This window comes from Ceratotherium simum, chromosome 22, assembly GCF_057802395.1.
Source record: "Ceratotherium simum simum isolate JZ-2026a chromosome 22, ASM5780239v1, whole genome shotgun sequence".
Taxonomy (NCBI): domain Eukaryota; kingdom Metazoa; phylum Chordata; class Mammalia; order Perissodactyla; family Rhinocerotidae; genus Ceratotherium; species Ceratotherium simum.
In genome coordinates this window covers 32,735,297-32,752,245 of record NC_141921.1, presented here as the reverse complement: position 1 = coordinate 32,752,245, position 16,949 = coordinate 32,735,297, and the positions used below count along the sequence as shown (strand labels likewise).

The 16,949-nt window shown below is 49.9% G+C and overlaps 1 protein-coding gene across 4 annotated transcripts; it reads right to left on the bottom strand.

Annotated features, from left to right (window-relative positions):
- Positions 1-761: 761 nt before the first annotated feature.
- Positions 762-16,613, bottom strand: HMGCL (3-hydroxy-3-methylglutaryl-CoA lyase). 4 transcript variants are annotated; one of them, XM_004425723.3, is made up of 9 exons: positions 16,511-16,613; positions 12,845-12,928; positions 10,924-11,031; positions 9,745-9,840; positions 7,993-8,141; positions 5,689-5,752; positions 4,045-4,233; positions 2,494-2,619; positions 762-1,470 (listed from the first exon to the last, which is right to left on the bottom strand). In XM_004425723.3, the coding sequence occupies exons 1-9, from the start codon at positions 16,568-16,570 to the stop codon at positions 1,369-1,371; spliced, it is 978 nt and encodes a 325-aa protein (XP_004425780.1). In that variant the 5' UTR covers positions 16,571-16,613; the 3' UTR covers positions 762-1,368. The 4 variants fall into 4 exon arrangements, with proteins under 4 accessions (XP_004425780.1, XP_087302697.1, XP_087302698.1 ...); XM_087446571.1 differs by having other exon boundaries at positions 16,535-16,601; XM_087446572.1 differs by having other exon boundaries at positions 16,293-16,581.
- Positions 16,614-16,949: the final 336 nt, after the last annotated feature.

Sequence of the window (16,949 nt, the reverse complement as noted above, 5' to 3'; positions counted from 1 at the left end):
GGGCGCCCGGCAGCTGTCGCGGCGGGAGCCAGAGGCCGAGGGGGAGCCGACGACCCCGGCCCCACGCTCACCCACAGGCTCTCCAACCCTTTTGTCCCCTTTCTTCAGAGGCGCCCTTGGAGGAAATGTATGGCTGCCTGGAACAGAGGCAGTAGGGCCGGCGCCCGCCCACAGGCTGCTGGTCCTGGGAAGGCTAGACCGAACCCCCGCAGCGCTGAGGTAGGAATTACAGTGCTGATTACACTCAGCCTTCACAAACCGTGTGCTGCTGGGAACGGTCTGTCTGCACCCTACCTACCACAGCAGGTTAGAAAATGCTTTTATGTTTCTGTTTAGAATAAAGGTAGGGCTGGGGAATGATGTGTATAAAGGCATGACATACTGAGTGATGCAACCTGAGCAAAGCAGCAAACGCAGGAGGGTTTCCCACAGCCTGGGGTGCCCTGGCCGGCCGAGTCCAGCAAGGACGACTGACCAACGGCAGAGCCCTGGTACCCACAGGTAAGGGCGCCCAGACCCAGAGGAGCACGTGGCGGCTGCTGCCTTGTGCAGCAGCCCTGCTCAGAGTCAGCAGTCTCAGAAACTGCTTCTCCAGGGTGTTCCGGCCAGCCCTGAGTAAGCCCAGAGCTGCTGAGGTCCAGTCACTATGAATTTGGGGCTCAGGTGGGGCAACGGAGAAAATCCAGAGATTAATAAACTGAAGTCCACATTTTTCTCTGAGTGCAGTGTTGTAAAGATGTTTAATCCCCCCCCCCCGCCCCCCGTATATACACACATCTGCACAACAGCATACTGGAATGGTTCTGGGTCATTAAACCTTAATTACATAAACTGTTTTCAAAAATCACCATAGAGTGGAGATTTTCCAGAAGTGCTGGAGTTGGCAGGTGGCCAGCACAGCAGCTCAGCCCTCACCCCTTCAGCAAATGCCCTCTGCCAGCCTGGGGAGAAACTCCTGCCCTTTGCCCTGTGACATCAGAGAGCAATGGCCCCAAGGCTACGGCAGGGCCCAGCTGTGTAGAGGAGCCGCTGGCAGATTTCATCAGAGATGAGACTTGAGGATCAACCCAAGCCGGGGAATTGGGTTCCCAAGTGCCCTCAGGCATTCAACGCCTGACTGCTGAGTCCGTGGTGAAAGGAGACCTCTAGCCCCCAAAGCCTCTCCCTCATGCTCAGGTCAGGCAGGGAGGGCCTGAAGCCAAGCAGCTCCTGTCTGTCGGCTCCTTTCTGCCAGGACAGACCTATGTGCAGGGCTGGTGGTGAGGTGCCTCCTCCTGTGAATTTCATTTCCATTTCCATGTACTCATTGGTGCATCATCCATGCCCCTAGTCCCACACAGTCCCCAGGGCTTCGGGTGGGCAGGGGACTCACAGTTTACAGGTAGCCTGAGCCACTTTAGAGCTGGTTTTTCTGTTCAGGGCTTGACAGATAAAGGTCCCAGCTTCCAGGAGCTTCTGGAGGTTCACACCCTTTGAGAAACAAGTTAGAGGATGCAGTAAGTCATGACATGCCCTCAACGCCCAGGGAAACATCAGTCTGGACAGACAACTGTGATACTGAAAGAGTAAAGGTGAAGACAAACAGGCTCTTGTGCCTCTGATGGGGGACACCAGCTGCCTGTGAGGTGTGTCCTGGCATCTGGGGTTGCCCCTCTGACTCCCCTGTATAAAATGCCTCAATCTGTGTCATGGCTGTAGTGCCGCCCCCTGGGTAGGGGTCTCATCAGTCTTGTTCAGTACTCCATCGCCAGGGCCTAGCACAGGGCCTGGCCCATAGTGGTCAAAAACTACCCAGTGACATAAGGACTGTGAAGCAGAGAGAGGCGGGAGTAAAAACGCCAACTAAAAGGGCCACAGCAAAACCTCTGTTCATGACAATAGCTCCTATGGACTGATGTGTGCTGTGGGCTCAGCTCTGGGCCAAGAATTCTACTGCCTACCTAATCCTCGTAACAGCCCTACAAGATAAGTGCTATTATTACTCCTATTTCTTAGGCCCAGAGAGGTGAAGCAATCTGTCAGGTCACACAGCCTGTGAGTGGCAGGACTAGGTTTTAAACTCAGTTCCATCTGATCCCAAAGCACAGACGGTATACTGCCTCCAACCCACACTGAGGGGCCTTACTCTGACAGAGCCCTGGGGGTCTGTCTAATTCTACTGCCCTCATTTCACAGAGGACGAAACAAAGGTTCAAAGGGAACGGACTCATTTCAGGTGGGCCTCACCCCTTTCAGGGCTCTTTCCTACATCTTGGTGCCTCCTCGAACTGAACTGTCAAACTCACACTGAGAGCCTGGCCTCGAGGCCTCGATCAACCACACTGTGCCATCTCAAAACCCTAAGCTAAAACATCCCTAATCCCCTGGCACCCTTCCCTCTTAACCGCGCCCCCCCCCCGGCCCCGCCCCCCAATCCTTCAACAAACCCCATCTGCTTCAGGCTGAGCTGTGGTCAGTTCAGGGCTGCCGCCACCAGGGGGCAGGCGGGCTTACCGTGTGAATGCCCAAGCCTGCCAGCATGTAGACGAGGTCCTCCGTAGCCAAGTTTCCCGATGCCCCCTGTGCATAGGGACAGCCTCCAAGTCCTGCCACAGAAGAGTCCACGACACTCACTCCCATCTAGAAACATAAGGATGGTGAGACATGGCTGTCACTGTGGGGACCAGAGCCTACAAAGGCGGTCCTTGTGAACCTCCCAATTGTCTGCTGCTTGAAATTCCACTGACAGTTATTCATTCCTTTGGCTAAGAATTCTGTTAAAGTGAAAATCCCACTGAAAGAAAGAGAGAGTGTTTCTCTTTTTAGTTCCTGAACAGTGTGAGTCTTTTTTGCATATACTGTTTCCTCTGCCAGGAATATCTTCCCTCAGTTCCTTTCGTGGTTGACTCCTTCTCAACCTTAAGGTCTCAGCCTAAAAGCCACCACCTCAGAGAAGCCCTTCCTGATCACCACTGACCTAAAGTAACCCCCTCCCCCATTGAGATTTCAGGCCCCTGCTGTTCACTGTGATTCATGTAAGCTCTCCTGCCCCCACCCAAGGCTGCTCTCACTGCAAGTTGGACCTCTAACCCCTCGAGGCCTATTCCATGGGCTGACTGCATTTCCCTAGGTCAGCAGCTTCCTACTCTCCTAGGTGACTGTGTCACTTTCTCCTCTCTCCTTAATCCTCTAACAGACCTTAACATTGACAACTACAACTCGGAGAAAACAGACCCAGAAGGTAATAGAATCATCTGGCTTAAAGATATGAGCCTCTAGAAGATAACTTGAGAGTAAAAAAAAAGGTGGCCCAAGATTGCTCTAGGTAACCTAGAGACAACAGGTTAGACTTGGACTAATGCTACAGCAAGGTAGCCTGTGGTCAGATATTCAGAACTTTCTTTCTAAGGGCCGCCAGTCCATGGAATCCTCATTCTGGGCCAGCCCATAAGAAGCAAACCTCAAGGGAAACCCAATCTGAGGTCTTAGTCCAATCTTTGGGCAACAACATTGAAGGCTCTCCCTCTGAGTGACCTCTGCCTACCTCCCTACTTCCTGTCTCCTTGCCTGCTCCCCTCACACAGGTGCGTGCACACACTCACAACCCTGGATGCGATCACAGGGCCAGCGCCTGAGTCCTCCGAACCCCACCTTAGTCCTGCCACGCAGTGCTGCCTACTCACCTTTCCACCTCCCTCTTTCAACTGCTTAACTTCTTCACGTCCTTCAAGTCTCGCTCAGGCCTCTTCTGGCAAATCCTCTCTGACCACCCCAGCTGGGATGGGGGCCTGCCTCAGCCCCGTGCTTCCTCTCTTTGTGGTATCTGCCATAATGTATGAGGATTATCACCTAACTCCCCTGACTGTCTCCCCTAACAGACAGATGTGGGCCTTTTCAGGGCAAGGTCTCATGTCTGTGTCCACTACGGCCATTCCAGGGCCTGGCACACAGGCATCAGCATTCAGCATGGTGAGTGCAGGCTGAAAGAGGGAACATAGCTGTCCTGCCACCATGCCCTTTGGAAGAATGGACATGTGCCTTTCTCCTAAGATATGCCCTGATTACCTGCAGGGCCATCAAGGTGTTGGCCAGGGCCTGGCCATAGGTGTCATGGCAGTGGACAGCCAGGGCAGCCACTGGCACCTCGTACATGACAGCAGACAGCATATCCTTCATGCCCCCAGGGGTGCCCACGCCGATGGTGTCCCCCAGGGAGATCTCGTAGCAGCCCATTGAGTACATCTTCTTGGCAACCTGGGGAAACAAGTAGGCATATGGAGGACACCAGATTCCCTAAGCCAGGGGTCCTTCACCTATGCAGAACACCTCCCCGTCTGAAGCACTAAAATCCCATCGCATGATAGGTTTCTTACAACTTGCTGAGTGGGAACAATAATCCTCTTCCTGCTCCACAAGACTGGGATGCAAGGGAGCAGAGCCGCCACTGGTGCAGGCCCTGGGCTCCAACTCCTGGGCTTTCCTCCCACCCGTCTCTGCCTTCAGGCCTTCACTTACCACCTTCACACACTGTGTCAGACCCAAGTATCGGAATCAGTAAAACTTATTCCTTTCACGCAGCTTTATCCTCTGTGAGAAGATCTGTGAAATCATGGGTCTGAAGTGCTAGTTATACAGTTTTAGGAGAAATACCTAACTATTAAAATGTTCAGAAGTCCATCTGCAAACCTCTAAAATCACTGCAAAACCAGAGCAGTATCTGCCCCACCCAAGGAGAAGCTGCCCCACACTGTTCTGCTGGAGAAGGTGGAGGGAGGATGTGGCAGGGCCAGGGACGTACATGATACTCAACAGTCTGCTGGATAAAGGATACGGTGAGCCCCCTCCCCCCACTGCCCAGGCAGGCAGAGGGATAAGGAGCTGTGGCAGACTGTGGGCGGCAGAGTGTGCAGAGGAAGGAGCAGGCTTTGGAGTGATGTGATGCTGGATTGAAATCCCAGTTCTGCTGCTCACTAGCTATGGGACCTTGGAAAGGGACTTAACTTTTCTGAGCTTCAATTTCTGCTTCTGAAAAACAGCGATGAGCCTCTGCAGGGTGAGGCCTGGCGGCATCAGGAGGCTGAGACCTGGAGCACAGCAGCCCCTCTCAATAAGCAATTGCTACCGTCAGCATTCCTCATTTTTGGATGCTACATGGTGTTGTGGAAAGAGCAAGTGGGCTTTGGAGGTAAACAAGATGGGAGCTGAGCCCTGGTTTCACCACATGCAACCTGCATGGCAAGTTAGTCAGTCTACTTCCTCAGCTGCAAAGTTTGCAGGGTGGTTTTGAGGACTAAATGACATAAGCTCTCGTGTTGCTCAAACTCAATTCCCGCACTGGTTCTTCTCAGAGCAGACTTGGTTACTGCTCAGAGGCTGTCAAGTGGCCTTTCCGACAACTACAAGGAACTGCAGGAACTCTTGGGTCAGGAACCCCTCTGCAGAGAATTATCACCTCAACTATCACCTGTCCACTGACCAGAATGGAAACTGAATCGGAGGCTTTCACTCTGGGGTAGAAGGCAGGGGCTTCAGAGACTCCAGGCTGGGCTAGGAGGTGGGCCTCCAGGAGCCAGTGAGGGCCTTAATGAAGGAGCTGGGGGAACAAATGAAATGAGTGACCCGCCAGGAAAGGGTGGCAAGGAGAGGCTGTGCACTCGGAGCAGGCAAGGTAGCCAACCCTCAGAAAACCCCGCCCTGACACACACACACCTCAGCTACTTTGGCCGGGGAGATCTTCCCTTCATAGGGGCATCCAAGCACACAGGAGACATACCTGTGGGAAGACAGGCAAGGAGTGGTGTCAGAGCCCGCGAGCTCTCTGGCCAGCAGGCTGAGGCAGGGTCGCTGTCTGACACACGTCCCTGGTTTGCCCACAATCAGAGCCTGAAGCTGGGCAGGAGGCCAAGCGCCTGGGTGAAAGGCTATTTCAATGATGTGGAGCCAGAATGACGGTAGTGCCGCTTAGTGCCAGGAGGGGGCAGTGGAGAGCCAAGGCAGGGCAGGGAGGGGACTACAAGGCCTGTAGTTCAGGAAGCAGAGGCTGCCTAGGTCTCAGGAGAGGCAGCCAGAGACCAGTCGAGGAGGAGGCAAAGCTAGAGAGGGCAATGTGAGCAGGCACTGAGCCGCACAGAGGTGAGGTAAAGCAGAACATGGGCCAGGGGAGCTGGGGCCCATACTCACAGGAGGGGACCGAGGACTCATGAAACCAAAGGCAGGAACAGAAGAGCTGGGCTGACCTGAGACCAAGGGATCAGCTGCTCCGGTGAGCAGAGGATTCATGCACTCATTTATTCAACTGGCGTTTACTGAGTTGCCCACTATGTGCCAGGCACTGGGGTAGTGCAGTGAGGAAGACTAAGTCCCTACCTCATGGAGCTTATTGCAAGTTAGGGAGAGAGCTGATAAAAAGGCAGCCAAATAAGTGAAGGGGATAATCTCAGACAGTGATGTGCTATGAAGGGAAGAACAGGCAAGTGTGCCATTAGAGGAGGCCACCAGCAGCTAGGGTGGTCCGGGAAGGTCTCTGTGAAGACATGATGCTGAAGCTGAGAGCGGGGGGAGAGCCAGGGGAAGGGCACTGCAGGCAGAGAGAAGCGCCAGTGTAGCAGCTCTGAGATGGAAGAGTGGGCATGTTCAGACACAGAACAAGGAGAGCAGAGCTGCAGCATGGAGAGCGAGGGGCAGAGAAATACAACGTGAGGTGGAGAGGTGGGCACGGGCCCAATCATGGGGTCTTGCAAGCTATGGTAAGGAGTCTGGTTCTTGCATGTAGACAGCTTCTATTTCCACCCAGCCCACTGGAGATGAGGTACCATTAAAACCTTTTAGAGTCTAGCAAACTATTCTGCATATTAAGAGGCATAATAAATGTCTGCTGGATAAATAATTTCAGACTCAAAGACGTGTATATTTTTTCATTTCAATTCTCCCCCTTATTCTCCAGCCATTACTGAGCAAGAAAAAGATAAGAGACACTGAAGAAAGAGCACAGGCTTGGGGGTCAGACAGACGTGAGGAGCCCCTACTTCCCCACCCATCCATATGCCCGTTAGTCCCTGAGCACCTACTGTGTGCTAGTCCCTGAGCTGGGAGAAGGAGCATGTCAGGGACTGAGAAATGTGGGCTCTGCACAGCAGCCCAGAGGAAGGGCACCAACTCCAGCTGAGGGACAGAGAAAGCTTCTTGGAGAAACTGGCACCCATGAGGGGACCAGAAGATGAGCAGGAGTTAGCCCTGACAAGTAGGTTGTAGGAGGAAGAGAGTTCTGAGTCCATAGAAAGCAGGTGCAAAGTTCCAGAGGCAAGAGAGAGTGGGAGCATGTGACAAATGGAAAGAAGTTCCAGTTGGGCTGGAACGCAGCGTGCAGAGGAAGCAGGGCCAGAGGGGAACAGTGAGCAATGAGGCTACAGAGAGTGGCAGGGTCTTGTACAACATGCTGAACAGTCTGGAGCTGGGAGTCACTGAAAGGTCTTCAACCAGGGAGTGATGTGATCAGACGTGCACTTTTCAGAGAGTACTCTGGCTGCAGCCTGGACTGCTGTGACCTTACAGCTGACTCTTCATTCTTCCTGAGCCTCGGTGTTGTCATCTGTAAGTGGGGATAGCCCCCTCCTTGCTGGGCGACTGTAAGGCTACAGTTAGATAACACATGGACAATGCCTGGCACTACTGCTATTAAAGACGTGATGCTGGAAACTTAGAGACCCAGGGGCTTCTTCAGGGGTGTGTGAAGAGTTGGTGGTGGAGCCAGGATTAAACTGACCTCCACAAACCTCGTTTAGTGTCTGTTTTGCCAGATCCTCTGGTGAACTGACCCAAAAGTCAGGTTTGGAGAAAGCACTTGCTAGAATTTCTTCTGACCACATTCACTTGAGACGAGTGTCTAAGTGTGGAGCTCAGGCGGCCTGCACCCGAGATAAGGAGTTTGTGGGGGAGGGCTGCTTGAGTCAGAGCCCGGCCTCACTCCAGAACGGTACTGAGGAAAGGAGGGCAACTGGATGTGCCCACACTCACCCCCGCACAGGGATGCTGGTTGCCCGAGCTGCCTGCAGGATGTCGCTGAACCGCCGCACACTCTCGTCAATGGAGCAGTTGATGTTCTTCTTGGTGAAGAGCTCCGAGGCAGCTCCAAAGATGCTCACTTCCTTGGCTCCAGCAGCAACCTGCCAACAGCCACGTGAACTCTTTTCAGCATTTTCTCTTCAAGGAACACCGACACAGAGTGGCAAAACTCTTGTCTTATAGTGAATTTTATGATAAATGGATGTTACAGGTTGAATCGTGCCCTTCCCAAAATCATATGTTGAAATCCTGACCCCTAGAACCTCAGAAAGGAACCTGATTTGGAAATAGGGTCATTGTAGATTAACTAGCTAAGATGAGGTCACATTGGTCCCTACTCCAATATGACTGGTGCCCTTATAACACGCAGCCATGTGAAGACAGACACAAGGGGAAGGCCAGTGAAGATGCAGGTAGATACTGGAGTGATGCATCCATAAGCAAAGGAATGCCAAGGATTGCCAGTTGTCACCAGAAACTAGGAGAGAAGCATGGAACAGATTCTCCCTCAGAGCCCTGAATAGGAACCAACCCTGCTGACACCTTGATTTTGGACTTCTGGCCTCCAGAACTGTGAGAAAATATATTTCTGTTGTTTTTTTTGTCTTTTTTATAATTTTATTTATTTATTATTTTTTTTCCCCCAAAGCCCCAGTAGATAGTTGTGTCATAACTGCACATCCTTCTAGCTGCTGTATGTGGGATGCGGCCTCAGTATGGCCAGAGAAGCGGTGTGTCGGTGCGCGCCCGGGATCTGAACCCCGGGCCACCAGCATCGGAGCGCGTGCACTTAACCGCTAAGCCACGGGGCCGGCCCCATTTCTGTTGTTTTAAGCCACCTAGTTTTTGGTACTTTGTAAGGGCAGCTGTAGGAAATTAACAGAGTGAATTAGATTTCAATAATAAAGAAAGCTTGGCCTTCCCCCAAGGACCAACACTGCTGCTGCCATCACCACCCTGGAAGTCACTTTTTTTTTTTTCTGCTGAGGAAGAGTCACCCTGAGCTAACATCTGTTGCCAATCTTCCTCTTTTTTTTTTTTTGCTTGAGGAAGATTAGCCCTGAGCTAACACCTGTGCCAATCTTCCTCTATTTTATATGTGGGTCACTGCCACAGCATGGCTGACGAGTGGCGTAGGTCTGCGCCTGGGATCCGAACCCGCAAACCCAGGCCACCAAAGCAGAGCACATGGAACTTTAACCACTTGGCCACGGGGCTGGCCCCTGGAAGTCACTCTTAAAAGAAGCTTTTTGCCTAAATTCAGAATCGACATCTGCAATGATGTTCTCATCTAAAATTATAAGAAAGTTGGCAGATACTAGCAACTACTTTTGAAACTCTCGTGGAAACCTTGATTATCTTTCTTTAAAGAGGAAATGGGTAATAACAACAAGAGCTAGTATTTATGAAGCTATTATCTTCCACCAGGCTCTTGCTAAGCAATTTATGTGCACTCTATCTTCTGAAATCCTCACAACATTAGGTGCTATCATTAGCCCTATTTTATAGGCAGGATCTGAGGCTCAGGGAGGTTAAGCAGCTTGTCAAGAGCAGAGAGCTGGGAGTAGCAGGGCCAGGACTGCCCCTGGGTCTGTCTGCCAGTGCTCATCACCACTGGAGACAAGTCATTCAGAAAGACATCCCGGGACAGGGACTACGGCCCTCAGTCTCACTTCAGGGGCCCCCACCAAGCTAGTCTCTTACCGCTGCCTGGAAGCCTTTGAAATTTGGGGTCAGGACTGGGTAGTTGATGCCAGGAAATTTCTGGATGCCCTTCAAGACTTCAGTGTGGTCAGCCATCTGGGAGCCAAAGGAGACATTGCCAAGTCACTGCCAAGGGCAGGCAGAGAGCTCAAGTAGAGAAAATCTTTTTATCATGAAATCTCTGTTCTCCAGAACCCTTAGCAAATGAGTCCTTTTGCAGAGCTGAGTCTCCCCAATGCTTTAACTATCTGTTGGACTGATGACGGGCCAGAAGGCTCCTTGGTATCAGTGATAGCCTCAACTTCTCCATATGGCCCATACCGTCAGCTTTACACAAGCAGTACCGGCAGTAATACTACTACCAGCCATTTACTGAGAGCATACACCGAGCCAGGCACTGGGCTCAGCTCTCTCTGTGTTATTTAACATTCAGCTGACACAAGATCTTTCTTCCCACTTGACTGACTGTGAATCAGGAGTCATCAGTCTTTCCCTTTTACAAATGCAGAAACCATGTCTCCAGACAGGCCTAAAGACTCTAGACTTCTAGATCCAGAAGAGACCTGAGCAGTCATCTTCAGCCTGGAGAGGGAAGGCCTCTCCAAGGTCACCAAGCAAGTCAGGGGCAGAGCTAAGACTGAATCCAAGCCTTCCACCTCCCAGGTGAGGTTCTTTTGCTGCCACGCTCCCATGAATCACCTGAGACCTCTAAAAGCCAGACATCTGGAAACCTATGTTCAGGACTTCTACTTACTTCCAGGGAAAATGCAAAACTTTACATCCCTCTCATCTGAGAAACACCTCTTTTTTTTTTTTTTTTAATATTTTTATTTTTATTTATTTATTTAATTTTTTTTTTTTGAGAGGAAGATCAGCCCTGAGCTAACATCCATGCTAATCCTCCTCTTTTTGCTGAGGAAGACCGGCTCTGAGCTAACATCTATTGCCAACCCTCCTCCTTTTTTTACCCCCAAAGCCCCAGTAGACAGTTGTATGTCATAGTCGCATATCCTTCTAGTTGCTGTATGTGGGACGCGGCCTCAGCATGGCCGGCGAAGCGGTGCGTTGGTGCACGCCCGGGATCCGAACCCGGGCTGCCAGCAGCGGAGCGCGTGCACTTAACCGCTAAGCCACGGGGCCGGCCCTGAGAAACACCTCTTAATGAAGGCTGGGGCTCACCTGGGGAACCCACTTAGGGGACACAAAGCTGGTGGCTTCTATAACGGGAAGTCCGGCTTCAGAAAGCATGTCTATCAGCTTGATTTTCACAGGGGTAGGTACGATATTCTGCAATGGGGAGAGAAACACCAGAAAAGATAGGTCAGCAAAGTTGGGAATAAAATGGTCTCAGAATGCACTGCCTGTTATTTCAAAGCCTTTGCTGCGGCGAGCACTTTACTACCCCAACTTCCAAACACTAACATGAATTCACATGTAATCCTCACCAATAGGTGGGGTATGAGACTTGTCTTCAAGTTCTACAGATACTATTCAGGTTAAAATATTAACTCGAAAAGGGGTTAATATTTACATGGAAGTATTTTTCTGCCATACAGGCTTTTTCTTAAGTAAATGTTTGTTACTTTATGACTTATAAACAAATTGAGATCAATGTGCCATGGCCTGAAAGGGCAGAGATGACTAACCCTCTGGGTCCTGTGAGATGGGGCCCCCAAAGTGTCACACCCTCCCCTTTTCTGTCTCCCAACTGGCATAGGATCTCATCCTCACATGTTCAGCCTATTGCTTCTTTCTCTCCCTCCCCCACCATGTCTAGCTGCTCACCAGATTCTGTGGATTCCTCTTTCCAAATCTACCATCACTATCCTATGCATTTTATGGCATGCTCTCACTCTACCAATTCATCCCACACAGGAATCCATTTAAAACAGTCTCCATTATTTCACTCTCCTGCTCAAAAGCCTTCTATGGCTCCCTAGTACTTACAGGATTAGGTCAAAAATCCTAAGAACTCCAAGTCCTTCTTGCCAGCACCCCACCCCCACAACCAATTTCTCTCCTGCTTTAACTTAATCCATTCCACAAGTAATTTTTGACAGCCCTCCATGTTCCATGGATTGTACTAGGTGCTAGGCATACAGCAGTGAATAAAACAGACATGATTCTGCCATGATAGAGCTTACAGCTTACTGTTTCCAAACAAGCGCTCAATATTAAAGCTAGGCTAATCATGCTTAAAGAAAAAAAAAAAGCTTTTCTTATTGAAAAACTAATTAATACATGATTATTTCAGGAAAAACATGCCAAAAACAAAAGAAAACCACTCTTAAAACCTCCCAGAGACAACACTATTAACACCCTGATATGTAACTTTCTAGATGTGTGCAGTCCAATACATTAGACACTATCCATATGTGGTTATTTAGTTTAATTAAAATTATAAAAAAATAAAAATTCAGTTCCCCAGCCACACTAGCCAAATTTCAAGTGCTCAATAGCCACATGTGTCTAGTGGCTACCAGACAGGACAGCTCAAGTCCAGAACATTTCCATCTTCACAGAAAGTTCTATTGGACAGCACTGTTCTAGATCCTTTTCTAGGGAGATGCTCCCACATATATATACTTTGTTTCTCACATAAAACTGTAAGATTAAAAAATATACATACTATTTTATAATCTGCTTGAGTCAATATATTCCTGTATTAACAGCTCCATAATATTCCATTTTACGAAAAGTCATTAATGTATTTAATCTAACTTTCCGCATACTGAGCACTGAGGTTGTTTCCAGCTGTTCTGCTGCTACAACAGGGTTGTAAGGAACATCCCCAAGGACAGGTCTTTGAATGTGGCCTTCATGACTTCCTTTGGATAAATGCCCTTACCTTCACTCTACACTCCTGCAGCACTTACCAGCCACCTGCCCCACGGGGCCTTGAGATGGACCCGGGACACCACACCTGTAGCATCACTGTCTTAGATTGCTTAACTGTCACAGGTGCCTGCCTGGCCTCCCCGACCCTGCCCAAGTCAGGCAGGGCGATCATGTCTTGCACAGCTCTAGCCATCCCTGCTGCACTGACCACATGGAACTCTCAATGCTCGAAAAACTGTTTCTGGTTGATTTCCATCTTTACCTTTTCATTTTGTAGTCCATCTCGGGGACCGACTTCCACAATTTTCACCCGCTTTGGGAAAGTACCCACAGATGAGGTGCTGACCTTTGGTTTAAAAGAGGAAACAAAAGTAACAGGAAGAGACTGTCACAATTCTCCAGGGGCACAAATCTGAAAGAACAGAGTCATCTTCAATAATACTGAGATAAGAAGCAATTTCTCACCATTTAATTTACATATGGTCTGTTGTAGAATTAAGAACAAAAAGAATATTTCACTCAGAAACAGGAATGAACAAGAGATTCACGCTCCCAGTACAGGCCCAATTCCAACTCCCCTGAAGTCCAGACCCATTTCCAACTGCCTATCTGACAGGTGAGCATTTTAGCTTGTTTCTTACACAAACCTATTTGCACCTCTCAAACTCAGAAGTTACAAAACAGAACTGTTTAATTTCTCCTAAAGCCCAGCCTGACTTCAACCTCTCTAGCTCAGTAAAAAGCATCACATGCATTCTGTTGCTTAGGCTAGAAAGCTGACTCACCCCCGTCCCCCACTCACCATGGCCTATAAGGTGCTTATCATTTGGCTCCTGCTGATTTCAGTGAACTCATTACTTGTTCCTACTCTTCCACAAACCACCCTTCCCCAGCCATGGGGTCACTAGACTCCAGTCCCACTGGCCTTTCTCTCACAGCAGGGCCTCAGTGCTTACTGTTCCCTATGCCCAGGATGCTATTCCCACATCTGGCTCCCTTTCATCTTTCAGTCATAGAGAGGCCTCCTCTGACCACCCTTTGTAAACCTGCCAATCCTCTCACCCTCATTACTTTCTAATGCAGGACTAGAACTACCTCCTTCACAGCACTGCTAAAGAATGCCTACTCAGTGTTTCCTCCAGTACAACATACGCTCTGTGAGGGACTCTGTCCCGACCTCCACTTCATCCCTTGTGTTTGGCACTATGCTTGGCACAAAGCAGGCCCTCATTAAAACATTACTGAAATAACAAATAAATGCATGCAGGAAGCGCAATTACTGGGTGTCGGGAGGAGTAGCTAATCTTGGAATTTGTGGGGTTGGGGCGATGGAGAGGGCTCCGTTCTGTTACAATCACAGGCTGGGCGATGACAAGGAGAGGGGGTTTGAGGGGAGACAACACCTTCAGCAGCTGAAGACGTTAAAAAAAAGGCCTGAGTCTCCTCTATAGAAACTCTGCCCCAAATCTTCCCCTTTCACCACCAAGCAATACGAGGCTCCTTTTCCCTCCTTCCTGTGTTCTTAATACTACAACTCTTCAAAGTAACTTCGTTTTGGGGCCGGCCCGTGGCTTAGCGGTTGAGTGCGCGCGCTCCGATACTGGCGGCCTGGGTTCGGATCCTGGGCGCGCACCGACGCACCGCTTGTCCGGCCATGCTGAGGCCACGTCCCACATACAGCAACTGGAGGGACGTGCAACTATGACATACAACTATCTACTGGGGCTTTGGGGAAAAAAAGGAGGAGGATTGGCAATAGATGTTAGCTCAGAGCCGGTCTTCCTCAGCAAAAAGAGGAGGATTAGCATGGATGTTAGCTCAGGGCTGATCTTCCTCACAAAAAAAAAAAAAAAAGACAAAGTAACTGCGTTTTACCTGATGTAATCTGGATAAACATATTGCAGTGGGGCAAGGGGAAAGGTGCACTGTGTAATCTGATAAGATCCCAAACTCCTGAAACTCTTCAGGAAGGAAATACTCCCTGCTATGAATCAGCTGGAACTTCAACAACTCACCTGACTGGCCTTAGTTTTAGCCAGCAAAGCTTCCTAGAGACTAAGGTGATGAGCCATTGAATTCCATGAAGTCAAGAGGCTAAGCTGGAAAGTCCCTGCAAGCTGAATCTCCCTCCAACAGGGATGTTCAGCCTCTGCTGGTACATTCCAGTGGGATCATTTTAGGGTAATGTAAGCTTCCTGAGGCAGGGACTGTGTTTTATTCATTGCTATATTTCCAAGGCCCTGGGACATAATAGGGGCTCAAAAAATAACTGCTGAATGTTGTTGAAAGAATGTAAAACCTGCTTCCATGTTCCTTTTATTAGAACAGAATAAAGTTAATTCCACTTTCTTCCCCATAACAACTCTTCATATAACAACAACAAAATAACAATTCACATTTATCAAGCATTCAATATTTGCCAGGCACTTCTAAGAGCCTTTTACATATGAATTCATATCATTCTCTCAACAACCTTATTAGGTAGGAACTTCTATAATCCCCATTTTACTGCGGGAAAGCCAAAGCCCAAAGATTAAGTAACTTTCCCAAGGTCACATGGTTAGCTAGTCACTGAGCCAATATTTGAACCTGGCAGTGTGGATCTAGAGCGCATGCTCTTGACCCCTAGTTCTGCTCAGAGATGACCTAACCACACAAGTCCCGAGCCACAGCCTCCTGAGCTATGGTGTACTTGTATCAACAGCTAATACTGACTAAAGCCCAGTGCTAACGTCAGGCATCAGGACCTCATTTAGTCCCTACTGTGTAGGGGCTATCATTACCCCAACTCCACAGAGGAGGAAACAGCCTCAGAAAGATTACTCCAAATCACACAGCTAGGAAGTGGGGAAGTTTGGATGTGAACCCTCTGGTTCTGATACCAACTCCATGCTAGCAACCCCGTGGAGGGCCTAACACCACTATCTCATGACACCAGGAATTTTTTCAAAGCACATTAATATCATATCATTTAATTTTCTTAATTTTTCACGTTGGAATTACCATCTTTATTTTACACCTGAACAATTGGTGGAGGAGAGTGGCCTAGTAGACGTTCAAGCGGCTTTCTGAGAGGGGCCCACTGCCACGATAGTGTAATTTTCCCCACTGCACAGCTCTAACTCCTTCTCAACTCTCTAAGGCAAAACCACCACAAGCGACGATCATTTACTAAGAGCTAGAACAATGTCAAACGCTTTCCCTACATTTTCTTTCATCTCCAAAACCCTGAGGTAATGTTTATCCACGTTACGGATGAGAAAACTGAGGTTTAGGAAGTAATTATGTCACTCAGCCTAGAAAGTGGCAGAACCACTGGGACACTATAGCTTGAGCTTTACCTTACACAATTTATTCAACCTTTTATAGAACTAGGTCTCCTCCACATTCCCTTCACTCACTGAGCATGGGAGACAAGGGGCGACACCAGACTCGAAGAGGCCCACAGTACAATTCCAGGGGAACCACAGCGCCGCCCCACGCGACCCCCAAGTCCCGCTCGGCGCGCTGGGACAGCGCGCCAAACGTCCCCAAACGCGACAAGAGCTGGACACGGAGGTGGAAGAGGGGGATGACCTTGCTTTTTCCACGCGGAAGTGGAAGGGTATTCGGGATTTTCACTGAGGAGGAGCCGGGAGAGGTCTGAAGCTCAATTAGAGAGAGAAAGGTGCCGGGGTCACCAGGAAGAGCTTTGGAGAGGAAATTAGGACCTGGGTTGAGCAAGTCGCTTCCATCTCTGGGCCTCAGTTTCCCCATGCCCCTCAAGGGATTTGGGCGGGACAGAGAGGGTCCAAGACTCCAAGGCCCTTCCGACTCTGGCCTGAAGACTGTCCGGCTTCTCTCAGAGAGCAGCCGCCACGGGCCAAGCCCCCGACCTCGACCGTCACGGTGCCTGCGGAGCCGCCCCTCGGCGGGCCGGGGCACTTACAGCCCGGAGGGACGCCAAGCCCACCAGTCTCCGCGGCAGCTCCCGCCTCACTGTCGCCATCTTGTCCCAGCTTCCCGCGCGGCCGCCCAGCTGAGTCCCACGTGATCGCAGACCGTCTGGTGGGCATGGCCCCGCCTTTGGGGCGGGGCCTCTGGAGCGACGTGGTGGCGCTCTGCGCAGGCCCCGCCCCCAGCCTCTCTCTTCGTACTTATTTCTTCCGGCTGGTCTCGGTCCTTTTCGTTTTTACTGAGCGCCTTTCATATGCCAGGTGAAGTGGGGCGCCAGGGCAATAAGGATGAACAAAAATTAACCAAATTCTCTGACTGCATGAGTTTAGAATCTGGGCGGTATGGGAAGACAGATATTAACAACACACAGTTATATAATTACTACCTTTCACAATAATACGCAGCATTACTATTTGCCATTCACCGCTTTC

Coding starts and splice junctions, on each gene's coding strand:
- HMGCL (XM_004425723.3), bottom strand. CDS start 16,570: ATGGCGACAGTGAGGCGGGAGCTGCCGCGGAGACTGGTGGGCTTGGCG. Junction 11,032..12,844: donor ATGGACTACAAAATGAAAAG/GTAAAGATGGAA, acceptor TCCCCATTGCAG/AATATCGTACCTACCCCTGT. Junction 1,471..2,493: donor CAGGCTTGGGCATTCACACG/GTAAGCCCGCCT, acceptor TGTTTCTCAAAG/GGTGTGAACCTCCAGAAGCT.